This window comes from Manis javanica, chromosome 4 (genome assembly GCF_040802235.1).
Source record: "Manis javanica isolate MJ-LG chromosome 4, MJ_LKY, whole genome shotgun sequence".
Lineage (NCBI taxonomy): Eukaryota > Metazoa > Chordata > Mammalia > Pholidota > Manidae > Manis > Manis javanica.
This window is the reverse complement of record NC_133159.1, coordinates 65950777-65970826: the sequence shown is the minus strand read 5'-3', so window position 1 is coordinate 65970826 and position 20050 is coordinate 65950777. Positions and strand designations below refer to the sequence as shown.

The window sequence follows — 20050 nt, the reverse complement described above, 5'->3', positions numbered from 1 at the left end:
ACATAAAAATAGTTACAGTTCATAGGTTGGAATATGATAAATTGGCCCTGCCTACTAATTGCACTTTCCTATCTACCCATTTCCCATCATTATTGATCTAGGGACATACTGAATAGTTTCCATATTATGTTAGTCTGGGTTCCCCTAGAAGTAGACATTAAAATGGGATTAAACATACAGTTTATTAGGCAAAATGGCTGAGAGAATATAGGAAGACAGACACTTGGAGAGCCATTAGACTAAGATGCAGGTCTGACCCCAAGTGAAGGAAAGAAGGGAGAAAGGACAAGGGGCTAGGAGAGTTTCACAGTGTGGTGCCGTTCTAAGGGAAGTTGCACTTGGTTGTCAGCGAGCCCTTTGAGGAGACCTTGAGCCGAGGTCACATCACAGAGGGAACCCCTGTCTCTTAAGAACAAGAATGTCTTAGTAACCCCGGTGTACTCAGTTCATGGCTGGCAGCAGCTGGGAAATGAACAATGGCTTTCCTAGAGCATCAGGGGGCTCTTTCCTGGATCAGTTGACCTCCCTACATGCAGTTGGAGATTGTAGAAGTACATTCTCATGGCCACAAAACTTTAAATTGCCTCCGTATTTCCATTCTTATTAGAAATCTTTCAAGCACTGCAGCTAACATCAGCTCTCAAGGTGTTAGGTGTTCTGAAGTTGATACCACAAAATATCCATTCTAAATGGTTTTTCTTTGGTTTGCAGTGATATAGTAACACCTTTCAGTTTATAACCCACCCATTCTCTTCCAGGGCCTATTTTCTCCTTCATTTTCATCCCACCATCTTCCTCACCTCAAAACTATTCCTTGCAGTGTTTATTTCCAGTTTTACCTATCAAGTTCTTCCCATTTTCAAACCATATTTCAACTCTCAGTTCCTCCCTAAAGTGGTTCCCAAAGTTTAATCACCAGTGATCTGTCTTTTCCAAACCTAACATAGTACTCTCCAGTATCTCTTAGTATGTAGGCTCATTATTCTTGGATTATACTCTATTTTAGTAAGTGCAATAGGTAAGTGTATATATGCTGTCTCCTCAGTAAAGTGTTAGTTCCATTAATACAGAAATGTGTAAACTACTTCTATTCTGTTATTTCTTATAAGCCTAACTCTAGTTCTAAGTATTAAGTAAATACTAATAAAAGTATTTAAGTATTTAACTGAAATCCACCTTAAACTTACCTGATAATCATATAACTTAAAGTGATTCAATAATGGATGTTTTCATAAAATATATCATGTATTTTATAAATTCCATGTCTGACACTTCATCAGGATATTTATTATGGTCTTTAAGCGTAGTATTAGCAAAACTAATCATTCTTTGGGAATGAATAAAATAAAGGAGAGTGAAAACATCTCCAAAACACAAGTCAACTTTGAACACAACATATTCACTAAGATATCGTGGTTTAAATGTGACAAATCCACAGTTTATCACATAATATAAATATATAAAATACATAAATCTCTGGGCAAGAACGGCAGCTTAGTTCTGTCACAGGAGTGGTGACTGCTTCACATTGATGAAGCACAGTTCTTTTCAGTCAGCTGGAAGTGGTACATATCAAAAGTTAACACTTGACAAGGGTATTTTAATATGATCAAGCATTATATAAGGTGGTGTAACTTAGGAAGAAAGTCAAGATTTTATGTTATGATAATATTAAAACTAGCATTGCTTATGGATTCTTTCTTTCTCTGATTTCTAGCTCTTTTGTTCCATCATTGCTGGGCTGCTGCATTACTTCTTTTTAGCTGCCTTTGCCTGGATGTGCATCGAAGGCATCCACCTCTATCTCGTTGTTGTAGGAGTCATGTACAACAAGGGATTTTTGCACAAGAACTTTTATATCTTTGGCTATCTCAGCCCAGCTGTGGTAGTTGGATTTTCAGCATCATTAGGATATAGATATTATGGCACCACCAAAGTGTAAGTTAAGATGATCTCATTATTTGGAATGCAATTATGAAATGCTTTGCATGCATTTGGAAATGCTGCTTCATTGAAGTACATATAAACATGTTTATAGATTTTATTTATTATTTACTTTTCAGATGTTGGCTTAGCACAGAAAACAACTTTATTTGGAGTTTTATAGGACCAGCATGTCTAATCATTCTTGTACGTATATTAAAAATTATTGTTAGAATTTGTAAAAGGGGATGATTAAAGGGTGCTTAAAATTCTCAGCAATCAGGCATCCCTCTGAGGGAAAAATAATTTTGAGCATTTTACAGTATGTCATTTATTAACATTTTACATATGTTGTATCTCTGTTGAGAAAAAATATATATACATCTTAAATTCAAAACTATTATGACTCATCTACCCCTCTTGGGGGAGGATATATTGGTGCATAACATAAAGGAAAAGCATTTTCACTCATCAGTAGTATCTCAGCATACTTCAGTACTGAGAGGGTGCCAGCCAGCTAATAATCTAGTATTTCAGGTGTTTATGTTAGTCTTTTATCAGTGATCAGTGATCTTTGAAGATTAGACTGTCATCTTTATAGTTTTATCATCTTTATGTACCCTGTCATCATGAAAGTGATTTTAAACTAAATTGCAACATCAGAGACAAGAACCCACTATTTCTCATGAGCAGACAAGTCTTATATTGATAGTCCTATTTCAGCAAGAAAGAGGTCCTTTTAATTCTTATTGGAAGTTGTCTTAAATCTACAAATTTGGCAGGTGTTATATGTGCCATTCTAAATAAAGACATTTTTATATATCTCAAGAGCATTTCTAAGTGCTGTAAGGCCATTCTGCATATAATAGTCAAGAAATCTGGGAGGTCTAACAAGGCTCTAGAATGGAATGAATTGTCAATGAAGGAGTTGTGACAATACTGGATAACTTGTCCCATATGTTTTGACCATAAGCTAGCTGTCTTTTTAAATTTTTTTTCTCTCACTCTTTCCCCATGTTTTCATGGTTGTGAAGAAGCTGCTAAATGGACAAAGAAAGAAAATTTTCATCAAGGTTTATTTTTTAATGGTAGGGATCCAAAAAAATGCAGTCAGAGATTATTTTTCTTAATCATTGCAGAAAACTATTTATAATTCTTACAATGAATTTAGTAATATAGAAAGAAATCATTGGCTACATTTTTGCTAAAACAATTACAGTTAGTTTATTATAACTCCAAAATTTTCAATCCATAAATACAGACTGAATGGTGTCCCAATCACATATTTTCATTTGTTGCCCTGATAAGAGTATTTTGTGTGAAGACACTTTCTATATGTTCCAATTTTATGGATTCCCTCTCTGCAGAGTGGACCATCCCTGCTATTGCTTTGTACAAGTGGAAGTTCTGTAGATAAGTGATTCTTAGAGTTTAGATGAAAAGTGTGGGCTTGACATTATACTGAAAATAGGAAAAATAGGAGCATATTTCTCTAAAGTAAGAAAGGGGAAGTGTTCCTTGAAATTGGTTTTTGCTTTTGCTTCTGTAAGGGAAAAGATAACTTTGGATTATCTTATAGTAAGTCCACAGACTTTAAATGGACTTATCCAAAAATGAGTCCTGCAAACTTTCCTAGAAGCCTAAATAAACAATGTCACACTGCCCTAATCTGGAATTAATGAATCAATTTATTTTCCATAGTTTCTGTACGACAGTCATTCCATTTAACCAGAAGTTCAGGGTACTTAAGAAATGAATGAGGCACCTCAGTTTTACTCTAAAACTAAATGCTATCTTTTCAGCACCTTGAAAAAACCAAGCAATAATGCCTTAAATAATTACTGAGTTGAAGTGAATTCATTTACTCTAGTTATTCCTGGCTTTCTGTGCTAATGCTGGCTTATTACTATTATTGTATGAAACACTGTTAAGTGAAACTCTTCCTGTTGTCCCAGGATAACATCTAGTTCAAAAAGAAAGTAAAAGAAACATTGAACAACAAACATTTGAACAAAAGACACCAACACTTTGGCCTGACACTCCCCACGGGTTTTATAAAAAGACAATAGGACCAGCTGTAGGCCAGTAAGAGGATTGAAGACAGGGATCCATGGGAGGAGTGACTCAGAGTAAAGAGTTCTTGGCTCTGGGGTGGAACAGTGTTCCCTATGAAAAGCATTTCTTTTCCTGGCCAGTAAGAAAAAAAGGTATGTGCCCCCCTCTTTGAAGACAAATTGTGGAGCAATATTCCAAAAGTTTGTGGAGAATGGAATCAGAAATAGTAAAACTATCATCCTGGTCCCAAACTGAATGCCAGTGTAAATGTGCAATTTTCATGTCTCCTTAACAGATAAGATGAGCAGGGTATGATGAGCAAATTTTTATGAGAGCTTGACAGTGTCCACTTACTTTGGACCTAATGTGAGCATAGAGAGTAGATCTGCTTTTGTTTGGAGTTTCCTATAAGCTGTATGTTTATTGGAGTATCTCTTGACAACAGAGAATGAAAAGATTATTATATAGCATGCCTAGGAATAAAATGATAGGGGAGCATACAAAGACATCAACATTCTATAAGTACAGAAAAGTCATAGATGTAGAGAGAAGTTGGAAGTTGTACAGCTGCCCAGAAAGTTTCCAGGTCAACTGAAGTTATGTACAACTAAATGAATGGGTTGAATAGAGATGAGGCTAAATCATGACATGGGTGCTCATCTTTGAAAAATGGAAGGGGCCAAGAAGAAAAGGAAATACTATAAATGGAATAGATCATATGTACAATCTAAATGGAGTCCATCACAAAGGCCAAGATTACCAGTAGTCATAAAAACAAACAAAAGCCAAGTTATGTCATAAAGCTCCCACCACCACCCAGAGACAACCAGACCCTGCCTGCACTCAGCAGCAGAGGTGTTAAATTTTCTCAATATCCTAAAACCAGCCGTGCTGTCCCTCCACTCATCTACACAAATCTACTCAACTGAAAATCATTGTCCTATGTTTAGGGATATTTTGGTACATAAGGATGCCAAGCCACGTAATTAAGTTCACCTTATTAATTGGGTGATCTGACATGATGGGAGAACAAAGGAAATATAAGGATAATCCCCTCCCCACTATAGTATCAATAAAGAGAAAGCAAAAGAACTCATTGACAACATACAATAAAATATAAGTCATACTGATGAGACATGAGGGAGATCTGTGTGGACTCTAATAATCATTCAACAAGTCTTCACTGAGACAAGAACTTGCTTATGGTTTGGGCAAGAAACAGATTCTGCTTTACATGCAATGAATTCTTAGTGTGAAGCAGCCCTGTAAGCTTTCCAGATTCCCTCCGAAGGAAAACAAAGGACACAGAAGAAACAGTCACCATTGTAACTAAGGAAGTGCCAGAAATAGCAAAATTATCATCTGTGTCATTAAGAATATTCAAGAATCATATTTTCACAGACTAACCACTCACTAGTCTAGATGTCATTAATTATCAAAAACTTAATCTTCAGAAACTCATTTTTCTTCTCTACTTTAGTAGACTGTGCCTTACTATGATTTTAATAATACAGATTTTTTAGAAACTTGCAAGTTACTGAGCAGCTACTACTTTTGAACCACACATCTAATACTTTAATATTCAATCTTCTTAAGTCACCCACATTGCTAGTTTCCCATTTTATGATTAATGAAATATAAGATTTAATTCAAAATGTTAAGTGATTGGCCCAAGGCTCTAAGTCTATAAATAAATATAAAACTTGAAATTATTTGTCTTAATCTAAAGCCCACCTTTTCATTTTACTTTGTTTCTTTTGCAATTGCCTTCTAACCTATCCTGCTGCCATTCTTTCCCATTTCATTTTATTCTAAGTATAATAAACTGCCCAAAACTCAGCTCAGATAATTTGAACTATCAAAAAGGAGAAGAAAACATTAAAATGTTAATATTAAGCCCTACTGTACTGTATTCCTGGTACTAATCTAAACATGTTCCATGTGTTAACAAATTTAATCTAATCCTTTGAACAATTCAAAAATGGTTGTGTGTGTTTATGCGATTTATTTTATTTTAAAGTTGGAGAAATTGAGGCATAGAGTGATTACATAGCTTACCCAACAGCTAGTAAGTACCTGAGCTGGAACGCACATTCACAAAGTTAAATCCATGGCTTGTCTTCTTAATTTCAGAGTGACAGTTTCCCTTTGACTGTAGTTCAAGCATTATAGGCTGGTATATATAATTCTCAGTAATTTAGCTGAACCTTACCCATTTAGAGCCTTTTTTTACACTGCGTATCTCTCCAAAACAATTCCTGCAAGAACTTTATCCTCGTTAGGATACTCACTGCCCCTTAGATATTTTCTTGGTCCTTTGTACTCAATAATCCTACCACCTTGTACAAAATTCTGCCTCAGATCTTATTGTTAATTAATGCACAACTTGATGAAAACCTTGCCAGGTTTGTGACTTCATCTTTCTTCAACATACTCTCATAAAATTTTTATTCAAATCCTATATAGTACTTTAAATGCTCTGTTTTGTGACACATGATAATTTTTTTTGTATTACAGTACCCATTCCCACATCCAAACACCTAAACATAGAGCAGTGAGTATCTTGATTCACAGACCATACCGTGCCCAATAATCAGTGCCACATCATTGCAAGACCTTAGGGGCCACAGCTCAAACAATTGCAAAGTGATTGCAGCGGAACATTCACATTGCATTCATTCTCTGTGAATGATAAGCCCTAGATCATAAAACTTTCTGGCCCTTCTTTTGGACACTCCAGAACATAGATGTACTTAGTTAGTCCTTAATAATTATCCATGTATTTTAATTGATGCAGAATAAAGACCATGGTAATAAATGAGGCAGGAAGAAACACCATGTGAAGAAACACTATATGACTGCTCTGTGCCCTGGATTCCTAATATGTAAAATAAAGATAATGATGTCAGCCCTATGCAAGTAAGGCTATGGTAAAAGCAAAAAATAAATTTTTCAGAAAAAACATCCACTCTAAAAATTAAAGGAAATGCAGAATAGCTTGAAGGATAATCTTATGGCTCTCTTATTTTTACTTTTTCTATTAAGAATTAAAAGACTAATTTTAAAACCACATTTTGCACAGCAAAATATTTCATGCAAGGGAATGTGTGTTTGGCCAGTATAATGTGTGTGTGTGTGTGTGTGTGTGTGTGTGTGTGTGTGTGTATGTGTACATACATATATATTTAAGCGTATATTTTAATTTATAAATTATTGGTGAAGCTATGACACCATTTGTTTAATTATAGCAAGATATGATTATAATATATGTGCTTGTTATTTCATGGCATTTGTTGAAAGTCTCTAGTACACTTTTCCAGAAAAAGTTTAAAATAAAAGTGTAAAATATCTAAAGTAAAGTAGTAGAAATTTAATAGAGTAAATTTTATTAATTTCCAGAATAAAGACAAAATGTAAGTGAACCTTAAAATTTAAAGATAGTGATGACATTGTTATGTCTAGCCTTAAATAAGGGATAAGATTACTTCTGTGGCTTTCTCTGAACAAGTCTGGAAAGACTTGTACTCCAGAGATGTCTCTAGAAGAACCAGCAGCTTTCCTTCTTACATGGAATCCTTGCATTTCTTCTGCAGAGTTAAACTAGCTTCTTAAATGATATTTGCTTGTTTTTATGAATGGAGCCTTGGGGCATGTCCGATGTGGGATTGTAAGGTAAAATGCCTTTAAGACAATATATAAATGAGAACTGAATTAGTCCAGCACTGGTTTTTTCTACTCCTAGGTATGTCATTTTCAAAGGAATATTCTAGATTTTAATCTACTGTGAGACGTGGTAACAATTTAGGTACTTGAGCAGCAACATTTCCTGCACTGATCAAACAAAAGCACTTCCTCAGGTGTGGACTCATTAATATTAAGGATCTCTGAGAATTCTGTAGTATGAACCAGTGACCCCACTGATTATATCTATAAATCACTATGCTTAGAATGTTCAGACTGTAACTATACATATTTGAAAGATTGAGCTGTATAAGAAAGAGCCTTCTAAATCTTTGTAAAGCAAGCTGCAAACTGAAGGTAATTTCCATAAATCTTTTCTTCAGATTTTTAATCTTTAGTGCTGAATTCTTTCAACTAAAACTGCAAAACGATTAGATTCAAGTACACAAATATAAAAGTTTGTTAAAATAATTTAACATTTAAGTAAAAATTTAAGTTTCCTGTAGACATGTTCAGTATTGAAGAATAAAATTGCCTTAACTGAGGTAAATACTAATTAAGCTATGTCCAAATAAGGCAGTTTCTTTAAAAAATGTAAGCTTTCATTTGAATTTAAATCACAACTCTTATAATTGAGTATTTACATATTGCTCCAATTACCCAGTTCTTTTTAGGTCTAACCCAAATGCCACTGTTTGTTATGGCCTTCTCTAATTTTTCTTTCTGTCCCTTTCACCAGGAAATACCTATTAAAACCTACTCAAGAATGAATTCCTTACCTAATCCTTACAAGATGGACCATGTCTATGTATATTTATTATCTGATGTATTCTTATTACATTTTTAATTTTACAGTTTGCCTAAGCTTGAAAGAAATGCAAATGTTACAAGACTATATAAAGTAAAAAGTGAACATTTCATCCCACACTCGTATTCTCCATGACTAGCTACTCTTTTTCTTGTATCATTCCAGAGCTTTCCTATGCATGCACATGCGCACACGCACACACACACACACACACACACACACACACACGCACAGATTTATATAAATTTAAGCAAAAGATTTTATTACAAATTCAAACAAAATTTGGGAATAGATAAACCCAAAGGAAAAATGTTATCAGGGTTCAATTATTTATAATCCAAAATATATAGCATATTCATCTTTCCTGCTAGAATATACAATTCTTCCACTTTTTATCATTGCATATTATGAATATGTTCTAATTTATTTAACTACTTATTGATGAATATTTCATTTGTTTTCAGTATTTCTTTATTACAAATAATACTGCACAGAGTCTTTGTTTCAATGCAGTTACATATATCCATTATATATAGTTGTTAGGAAGTGCTTCTTCAAAGTAGAAATGTAAGTAGAGGGTGGATTTTTAAATTTACAAATTTCCTCGAAAACATTTATATGAGAATATCCTTTTTCTGACATTTTGCCAACACTAGATGTTATTATCTACTGTGGTATCTAAATGGCTGAATTGGAATAGATAAACCCAAAGGAAAAATGTTATCAGGGTTCTGCAACAGCAGCACCGTTGACCCTTGGGCCAAATCTTTATTGTGGGACCATCCTGTGCAATACTGAGGTTAGTGGCATCTCTGGCTTCTCCTCACCACCAGGTGTCACCACCATTCAGATACAAGACAAGTTTCTCCAGATAGAACCCAGTCCCATGAGGAATGATTCCCCCAGTTCTCTTTATTGGGAACCATTAATCTAGACTTGGATATTAAACATCTTATATAAGAGGCTTTCTTTAAATGGCATAAACATAAGAAAAAGAATTAAAATCATGGTTTGGGTAGTGTCCTTTAGATGACCCCATCGAGACTATTTTAGAAACACTACCCATTGTAAATTTTCAATGTTATGGGTAACAGCAGCAACATTTTAATTACATGTTTTAATTTAATGGCATCATATTTGTTAGATGCATCTTTTAGGGACTTTTGTGGTTCAAGGCACTTTAATATTCTAACCTTTTCTCCTTATTATGTATTAATAAGCATTTCAGTGCCTGTAACGTTTAGTTAGTTTTTCCATATTATTCTGACCTTCGTGAAACAATAGGTAGCTGGAATTTAAAAAGAAAAAGTGGAGTTAAAAAATACTTCAACATAAATAATACATTATAGTTTTAAATGTATTCCCATACATGGAAGTTATATTCTTACTGGAAATACCTTCACAGATAATCTCCTTGGGACTCATACTAGAAAATTTCATAAAAATTGAATAACTTCATAGAAAATAAAGGTCCAAAAAAATCCCTTGGGTCTCTCAAGCTTAATTAGAAATAACTGGTCAAGGTGAAGTTCATCACTGGCATTTTCTTGTAAATGTAGCTTTACAGTGAGGGATGTTACATAATGATATGAAAGGGAAACACTAGGGAGTTGGTAGAGCAAGAGAGTCATTAGAATTTTTATTCACTTTACATTTGTACGGTCTTTTAATCTTTACAAAACCCTTTTAACATCTCAGTTAATCCTCACTAAAGCTTGGGTGGTACATCAAGTTAAAAATAGTAATAGCATTTAGTAAGAGATAATGTATTAGATTTTCACTAGATCTAATAACTATAATCTTGACTTACCTTTACAAAATACCTCTAGGCATTGTGTTATTTATGAATAACTTTTTTAAAAAGTATAGAGATTCCTTGAAAAGAACTGGTTACACTAAAGCAAATTATGTACATTCTTATGCAGATAAGAGATAAAACTTTCAAGCTTCTACTCACTAAGAATTCATAAAAATCCTTAAGCTTGGCCAAGAGCTCAATACACCTTCTGATCATTCTTAGACTTCTGAGCATCTCTGAGCATGAAACAATGCCCTTGCTGGAGCCAGTCTGCTACAAAAGTGAGCCCTTCTTTGAATCAATACTTACTAGCTTTTGCAGAGCACTTGTTTACTCATTTGAAAATATTTAATCTTCCTGACAAATATTTATCATATCCCTCTATCCCCTTCAATAGTCTCTGCAAAATACATATTACTCATTCTAAGAGAATGGACTATATGTGTGGCTCTGTCTTGACTTCTGTTTTTCATATGAAAATGTAGTCATGAAGTTTTAGGGCTTCCCAAGGAAGGAACATTTAAAATTCCCTCTGAAGAAAAAAAAAAAGCCTACTGATGGTATGTGATCAAAAAGAAAGCCCAAGTTGTTCAGTGTAGGGTGTCGTCTTTACTCATTAGAGTTTAATTCAAACTTTTTTGGGTAACAGCCCATTTTGTATGTATTTTAAGTAACTGGAAAGTAAGTCTTAATGAGCTTAAAAGTAGTTTACTCGGGATCACCCAGCTACTCAGTATAGAGGCAAGCTCATGCTTCTGAACTCACATTCTAAGCTGTTTCACTGCCACATATCTCTCTTTTCTTGCACTAGAAACTGAACGGAGTAGATTTTTGTTAGGTCCATGGAACACTTGTTCCCATCTCCCAGATTGCACATACTGTTTTCAGGGTAAGTTGTGAAGAAACCTAGCAACAGCAGACCTTCCAAAAAATTATTCATAAACTTTCAGTTATTGATTTTACTTAATGAAGAGGCCAAAATAAATTACATTTCATCTTGTTGAAAATGATGGACATCTTGTCTACTAGAAATATCTCCTCCCCCATTTTTTTGCTTTATCTAAATACTTGACAAGTATATCCAAAAACTAACCAAATATCCTAACTAAAATCTTGACTAAATCAGACTATAGATAAATATTTGGAATACAGATAACCGGAGGTTTACTGTTCTTTTAGTTGATACTCATCAGTAAATAATTTCCAGTGCCATGTATGACATCTGATTGCTCAAATTCTTTTTCATTTTTTCTCACTGAGAAAAAAACTGGAAGGTTAGTTTAGCGCTTCATCCATTTTTATTGTCCTTAATTTCATACCAATAATTAGAAGATGTAATTTTTTAGAAAAAAAGTATTCTTTTGGATGACTTGAAAAATCCCTATGATTTTTTTTTAACTAATAGAATAGGTCATGTTTTCATATAAGGCTGTGCTAGGAACTGAGAGAATATAAAGAGACCTTACTCTCAAAATGTATATCAAGTTGATGTGTGTAAACAAACTCTAAAATAACATCTTAGTAAACTTGATGTATTATTTTGGAAAAGCAGATATGAACATTTCTTCATCCCCTGCTTACAACTTTCTTGACTTTACATTACTGTTTGGGCCAAATCTAAAACCTTTAACAAAGCTTATGAAATGAGTGACCATATTTTTATCATCAAAATCTGTGCCTTTTTGAGAATGACGGTGTGTGATAAAAATACTTCAGTTGGTTTCATTATATTGGTAGATCTATGAAACAGCTCTATTCAAAATTCTATTTTCAAAAGCATTTTTTTCAACAAAGTAGCGATTATTTGGAATCCTGACAATGGTAGCCACTTTGAGTCTTTCTTCCAGTGCCCCTTGACACATGCAGGGAGGTAGTTGTCCTGAACCACTCATGCCTGAGAGTATTTGAGTAGAAAGTGATGCTTATATGGAATCTGGATAAGGTCTGGAAAAGAGGTGGAATATTGCTGGTTATCTGCCATGTTTAAGCACATGTAAAAGTCAGAATGGTCGCTGCACATGACTCTCACACAGGACCCCAGGAGACCAAGTGAAAGCTGGGAGCGGAGCTCACCACACCCATCTGCGCTTATCTTAATAAAATGTAAACAAATAAAAAACTCATAAATGCTAATCTGAACAAAATACTGGGCACCAGACATAAAAAATACTGAGCCCAGCAAACAAGGACCAAGTAGACTCTACTTGGGAGGCATGTTCTGGCGCTGGGCTGCTGATCAGCCTCATTTCAAATGACCTTTCCATGGGCTTTTGTGTTTTGATTACATGGGCTCTTTAGGGTTTCTGAGAGGTTCCATGCACCTTCCCATCTCAGCATCTATGCACTATAAAACACTTGCTATTGCTTCCCTTTGGCCATCCCTTCATCTAATTAATTGGTTTGTCTTTCAGTTGAAAATTCAAACAACACACGCTCTGAGGAAGGTCCTCCCTCCCTGACACATTGGTCTATATCTTCTTGTTATATGTCTTCATAGAAGCCTGTTTTTTTCTTTTTTGAATACTTCCCTCAATTTATAATTATACAGTGTGAATAACTGGTTAATAACTGATTTTTACCTGTGTTCTTCAGGAGATTGTAGGCTCTTTGAAAGTAAAACATTATGAGTTTTTTCTCACTGTAATATCCTTGAAGTTTACCAGGTAGTAATGACTCAAGTAATACTGTGGATGAATAAATAAATGATACAGCATGCATAGTAGTTAGTCAAAAATGTTAACTCCTATCCCCAAAGGAAATTTAAAGAAAGAAATCATCATGGAAATTGGATTATTTTAGGAAGACTTCTCAAAAGAGATAACATTTAAAGCATTCATTATATCCTCTCACTTGTACTTTATTTCTTTTTTCCTTAGGAATGATTACTATATCTATATTCAGATAATCTGTGTATCAATGGCATACATTAACTAGGAATTTTAACTTGGCAGTTTATGCTTAACTGAATAAAATGAGATCTTGGTTAAATAATGTGAGAGGTTTTCAAAAGCAGTATGCCTGGTGAAAATACACACCATAGGTCCTTCCAAGCCCTGGATTTCTAATATATGCATGAGGATGATGATGCCAACTTTATTGCTACTGTAAAAAAAATTAAGAAAATAGCATTCTGTAAGTTAAAAAAGGAAAATTTAATAACTTAGGGGACAATCTAGTCTCTTCATTTACCTTTTAAATTTGCCATAACTTTAGATACATGCCTGAATTTAATTGTGCAAGTTCTTTCTTAAATGCTAGTAAGTCAAATGATTTATATGTCTGTATAAAATGTTTTTGTTCTGACTAACCTCTATCCTCCTTTTATACAGTAAGCATACACAAGGAACATTTTTCTTTGGTTATATCTCAGCAAAAGAGATTTCATCACTCTCATTGTCACACTAAATCAAACAATTGTTGTAAATACTTTTTACATATAGTTTTTCTCCTTAACCTTTGCTCCTTTTCTAATACCTTTCTAACATATAACTATCTACAGTCAAAACCAGCTATAAAAATAAGCTCATGAAATTCACTTACACCCACAGAGTCACTATCCTTTATAAGTTTCAGGTACTGTCCATCTTTTGATTCTATTTTGGAGACTAGTAAAGTATTCTTTTAAACACTGAAAAAAAAACACTATTCAAATATTCTTAATGGAAAATGTTAAAGTATGAAGTGTGGATAATTTTTTAATGCCTAAGATGATTATATATTGGCCTAGGAGTTTAGCTGTAATAACATAGAGCAATTATGTAGCTGGGGGAATGTGGGAAGATGTTTTCCTAATGAGGCAGTATTCTGCCTACTTGTTGATGAAGATTTTTGTTGTGGCATATGTGTGTGCCCAAATGTGTCATTAACAAATATATATCATAAAATCCAGGGATCTGTGATTTCTGTTAGATTTAAAATATTGTATATATCCCAAGATATCTATCTATAAAATAAAGGAGGTATAACTTCATTCTCTTCTTTTACTCAAAATTATTCCTAGAAGGTCATTAATTTATAATGTCTCTCAGGTTTTATTAGCATGTACATATCTACAAATAAGTTTTTTATATTTTGTCAAAATCTGCAAGGTATGAGACAAAATATAATTTAAAAACTGTTTTATCAAATTAATGGTTGACTGCTCATAAGCTATTAAGGATACTTGGGATTTGGGTATACCAGCCTTCATCCTTTCATTCATTCAACAAATTTTTATTGAGAATCTTTTATATGCCAGACATTGTTCTAGGCCTTGGGAATATGTCAGTGAATAAAATAGAAAAGAAGTCCTTACACTTATGGATCTTAGATTCTAGGCCAGGAGTCAGCAATGAACTACAGCCTGTTTTTGTAAATGAAATTTTGTTGGGATACAGTCATATTCATTTGTTTGCATATTGTCTAAGGTTGCTGTAATGGGACGGCAGACTCAAGGAGCTGTGATAAAGGCCGTATGGCTCTCAGACCTAAACTATTTACTCTCTGGGCCTTCATAGAAAAAAATTCCTTACTCCTGTTCTAAACTAGAGTGATATAAGAAAAGATAGCTATCTTCTCCCATAAAATACCCCAGAATATCATAATAGATTCATGAAGAATACATTTCTTATATTTAAGGTACCTGGTAATTTTACCTACAGATTGTCCTTTGAAATATAGTTACTCTTTCCTTTTCTATAGACATCTTGAAGATGGTTAGGTTTTTTAACCCAGAAATTTCAATTCTACACTAAAGGAATATGTATTGGTAGGAGATTCAACAAAAGGAGTTTCAACAAAAATGAGAAATTGTTTACATGAAAAATAGATATTTATTGTTAAACTATATCCCTTTGAGTATTTATTTCACTGACATTTTAGAGGAAAGTCCCAAAAGAGGAAAAAATTGTTCTATTTTCTATTGAGAACATATTGCCCAAAATAAAGACTGACAGATATAAATTCAGATATTTTAAAGCGGTATTCATAGGTCCAAAGCAACTATATCACAAAATAGTACTTATTCAACTGTAAAATAAATATATATTATATTTATCTTTGGGCATTTCAAATATTAGAGACAATTTTGAAGAGCATATTTCCATATGAATATAATTATTAGTGATAATTGATATTGAGAACATATATTGAGCATTTTAAGTAATTTACATTGTAATTATGTATTTAAACAGGCAACAGCCTTATGAGATAAGTAGGAATGTTATCCATATTTTATGTACAAGGAAAGCGAAGTACAAAGAGTTAAGAGAATTGTTCAGTTAGTAAGTGTCTGAGCTAGAATCTGAATCCATGAAGTGTGGCTCTAGAGTCCATTTATTCTGTTTATTTTGAAGGTTCAGCTGTTGCTTTTTTGCAGCTGTCAAATTATATAAGGCAATTGTCTCTAAACATTTTTGGCTGAAAAGCCCATCAATAAAAAAATTATGTACCTTAATGTATGTTTACATCTTGAAAAATTATGTACACTTACTAGTTTACTAAAATTGTATGTAGATTACATTATGCAATATATACAAAGTACATTATAAAACACACTGAAAATATGAATTTAAAAGATTAAAGATGAAATTGTAGTTCAATATGAACCTCACAAAAATATTATTCGTGTTTTTAATGAAATATTGATTATATTTTTAATACAGCAACCCAGAGGTATAGACCTAAGTTGCATTTATTTTAATACTTGGTTCTAATGGTTATCAGAGCTGAGACTTCACAAAAACACATTGAATCTGTACTTTAGTGTGACGGTAGCCAGTAGACCCCACTGCATACTCCATTCTAATACTCATTTCCTCACGTCTTCAGTAATGCTTTCTAATTGCACTTTCCAATAGTACTGGAAATACTGAAAGAAATATATATGTAAATTTATAAAGGTAATGCATTTAAGTTTGTGCCATATTATTTTCCATGTATTATTTCAGTTAACTTACTGGGTCTTGAAGAAGAGAACTTTTCTCCAATGATACATGACTTTTTAAAAGTCTCACTGTTAAGTAGAAAACATTAAAAAAGACTTCTAAAATGTATTATTTACTTTAAGAAATTATGTGTTCAATTGAATATGCATTACTTGAAATATGATTGAAAACTGGATCTAAGTGCATGCTTCAAATAGTCCTCTTAATAATTTGAATTTTTAAATAATATTCTATCAAATCTCAGATCTTCATTGATTTTAACTTGGCTTCCTTATATGGGCTTGTAACTTGGCTGGAAAATAATTCATGAAGTAGGGAAAATGTCAGTTCTGTCATTTTCTCATTTGTTTATTCTTTATATCAATATTATTTTTAGCTCACAGTGCACTTGGAGACATCTTAGGTCTTATTTTTCCGTTTTACTAGCGTTACTCTATTACAATTACATAATGTGATCTGAAAAACCACCTAACAGGCACACATACTATATGTTCTAGTAGGCTGAAAGATTACAAAAGAGGTGAACCTCTCTACTTTTAGGAATAAATACCATCCCTCCAAATGGCTTATATCTGATATGTGAAATATATGACATGGAAAAGGGCACCAGTGTCATCTATATTTTAAGTGGTAAACCTTCATTGTTCCTTGGAAAAACATCAGTGGGGATTCTAACATGTTCTTCCAGTGCTGCAGTAAGTGATTTTGGCATTCCACGTAACACCACCAACATGAAGGCAGTAACTAACATTTGAACTCTGTAATGGATGGCAAGCTCTGCTGTTCACCAGCCCAGAAGAACTACCACATTCTTAGAACCTTTGCCAGCAGAGAATAGTGAGAACAGGAGTCTCCATTAGGGGTCACTAGTATAACACACTAACTCATGGTCAGTGTTAGCAAGGCCTTCGCCACTGGTATCTTGATGAGTTCATTGAACATGAATGCTACATGGCTAACCATGTCACTACTTACTAATGTTTTACTCTTCTACTGGTAGCCATTTCTAAAATGAGGTAACTGGTAGCAATGAATATAAGTAAATGCCTTAACAATTGAATTCTTAAAATTATATGTTGATTTAACTTCTCTTTATTGGTCCTTTATCCGTAGTTGGTATTTTTATAAGGTCCTTAGGAACATAGACTGTAGAACCTGTCCAAGAATGAATCTTGTCTTTGATACTTTCTAACTGTGTGTTACTGTAGGCAAGTTATTTAACCTCTCTATTGCTCTGTTGCCATAAATGTGAAATACATATAATAATACTGATAATATGAAGAAAAATAAGAATACCCGGTAGAGGTGGTAAAAGGGCTAGATGAATTAATAAAGAACACTTAGAATAGTGTCTGACACATAGAAACAGCCAATAAATATTTATTACTGCTATTATTTTGTCATTGACTTGAGTCTCAGTGTAACAGTTGTAAGATCCCATATCAACTGTTCGTGCAACTGTACATCCCAGCAGTCAATGCCTGGTGGAGAGCATTGCTGTCTTCTGAAGTGTAAGCCTCAAGGTATTAGTAAAGTATCACAAATATTGTTAATATCCCAGAGGCATCTATGAAAGATACTCTACTTTTACGATATTTAGAACCTGTTTAAATATATTTGTTTTATGTTCAGATTGTTTCAGATGTTTCAGGATGTTTCAGATTACCCGATATTTTTTCGTATAATTGTAGACAGCACTCCCATTTTCCCATTTCTGTCTGTCTCCTCCCTCCTGAGCCAAGTGTTTATACCTGAGCAGAGTGTCTCTTAGCTCTGTAGATACTCCCAAGGCTCCTAAATCCTGAGCCTTGGGATTAGTTAGCCTCGGGTTAAATAAAATGAGGCTTGTGATGTTAGTAGAGAAACTTCCTAGCAGTGTCAAGTAGATATATGTGGGGGAAAAAGTTACTCCACTCCACAATTCTGCCAGCTCAACAAATACTGACATTGTAATTTCTGAGAGTTTTCACTAAATTTATACTGATGCAATTTCACATTTAAGCTTTGGAAAGTTTACTTCTAACCATTACTTTGTTACGAAAGTTTTTTAACAGGTGCTGGCCTAATCATTGCTTCCTGTCTCAGCTTCACCATGCACACCTAGGGGCTGCCAAGGGGCAGGAGTTCTGCCTAGCCTGGGTGAACTTTTCCCTGGGCTCAAGCTTCATATATGTGCTTCCGTCCACTGTATACTTTTAGGACATTTTATCAATCTCAGCACATTCCCACATGTTCAAGTTCCACAACAGCTACAGTATCTAAAAATTTACCCCGCTACCTTTGAGATCACTTTTCAAATAATTATAGACCAGCCTATGTGGAGAGGCTTATGTCCTTGTGGTCTTCTACTAAGAAGCCAGTATCCACAGACTTAAAAAAGATCAAATGTGAAAATAATTTGAAAGCTATGGAGTTGTATTACCATCCAAAAAACTGGATGCCCAGTTATTTCAAATTTCAATTATTTTCTAAGTATAAATATGTCCCAAATATAGTACGGGACACACTTATCTTCAAAGTTATTTATTATATACCTGAAATTCAAATTTAGTTGGCATCCTGTATTATTATTTACTGAGCTGACAAGACAACCCTACGAGAAGGGCCTATAATGTAGGTATTTCACAGAAGAAAATGTGACAGATACTTGTAAGCACAAAGTGCATTTATGAAAGCAAATGCTGGAAAGGAAGTAATTTACTAATTATAATTTGTGTTGGTCTTTTTATTTTAAGAAACTTAGAGGCAGAATCCACAAATAGTAAATACAGAAGTTTTTATATAATTGACTACTCACCTAATATCTAGAACATCAACAGTACATCAAAAAAATCAATTAGTATTTATTTTAAGCTGGGTTTTAAATTTTATTTAAAAAAATAGGAAATACTGCAATATATTTGAAATATATATATATATAGCTATATATCCATTATATATTTCTACACATCTATTTAGAATATATACAATATATTTACAGAAATGTATTTTATATATAGAAATATGTGTAATTAAAATTTATATAGAGAAATACATTAATATATTTAGAATATACATAGAGAATATGTAGAGAAATAACTATATAATCAGCAATAGAAAACTTTCACCCTGTATTAGTTTCGTATTGCTTTCATAACAAATCACTACAGGCTCAGCGACTTAACACAAATCTATTATATTAGCTCACAGTTCTGTAGGTCAGAAGTTGGGGACACTGTGGCTCAAAACTGTTCCCTCTGCTTAGAGTCTCACTGGGCTAACCTCTAGCATCAGCCATTCCGGAGGTTCTGGGGAAGATGTGTTTTCGTGCATATTCAGGTTGCTGGCCAAATTCAGTTTCATGCGATTGATTTCCTTGCTGGCTATTGAACAGGCGTTAGTCTCAATTTGCAGAGGCCTCCCACATTTCCTGACTCATTGCCCCCCTGTCTTCCATTTTCTCTGACCTCCACTTCTGCCTCATCTCTCCTGCCTTCTTTTCTGCTGCATCTCTCTGCTGAATCCCTTCAGCCTTTCCTCTTTAAGGGCTCCTGTGTTTACACAGGGTCCAACAGGATAATGCAGGATAACTTCCCTATGTTAAAGCCCATAACCTCAATTCTACCTGTGAAATCTTTTTTGCCTTATTCACAAGTTCCTGACATTAAGGGGGTGGACTTTTTTTGGAGGGGGGACATTACTCTGCTTACAACATGCACCAGTTTTTCTGGTACTCTGTGTGATTAGCATTGTAAAGGAGTGATTTTAATTTAAAGGAAGGATTCCAATTGAGAAATAATAGAAGACAAAACTCTACTTACTCTGATACAGCTTTTTTACAGTTATTTTTAAATTAAGAGATCATATCTTTTCTTTTTAAAA

General features: G+C 33.8%; 1 protein-coding gene across 2 annotated transcripts in view; it reads left to right on the top strand.

The window, feature by feature from the left end:
• ADGRL4 (adhesion G protein-coupled receptor L4) overlaps positions 1-20050 on the top strand; it is a 105469-nt gene that overhangs the window by 71374 nt on the left and 14045 nt on the right. For both annotated transcript variants that reach the window (XM_073234178.1, XM_017657780.3), the window contains 2 exons: positions 1718-1938; positions 2064-2130. In XM_073234178.1, the coding sequence (XP_073090279.1) occupies positions 1718-1938; positions 2064-2130 (288 nt within the window). The remainder of the gene's footprint in view (positions 1-1717; positions 1939-2063; positions 2131-20050) is intronic.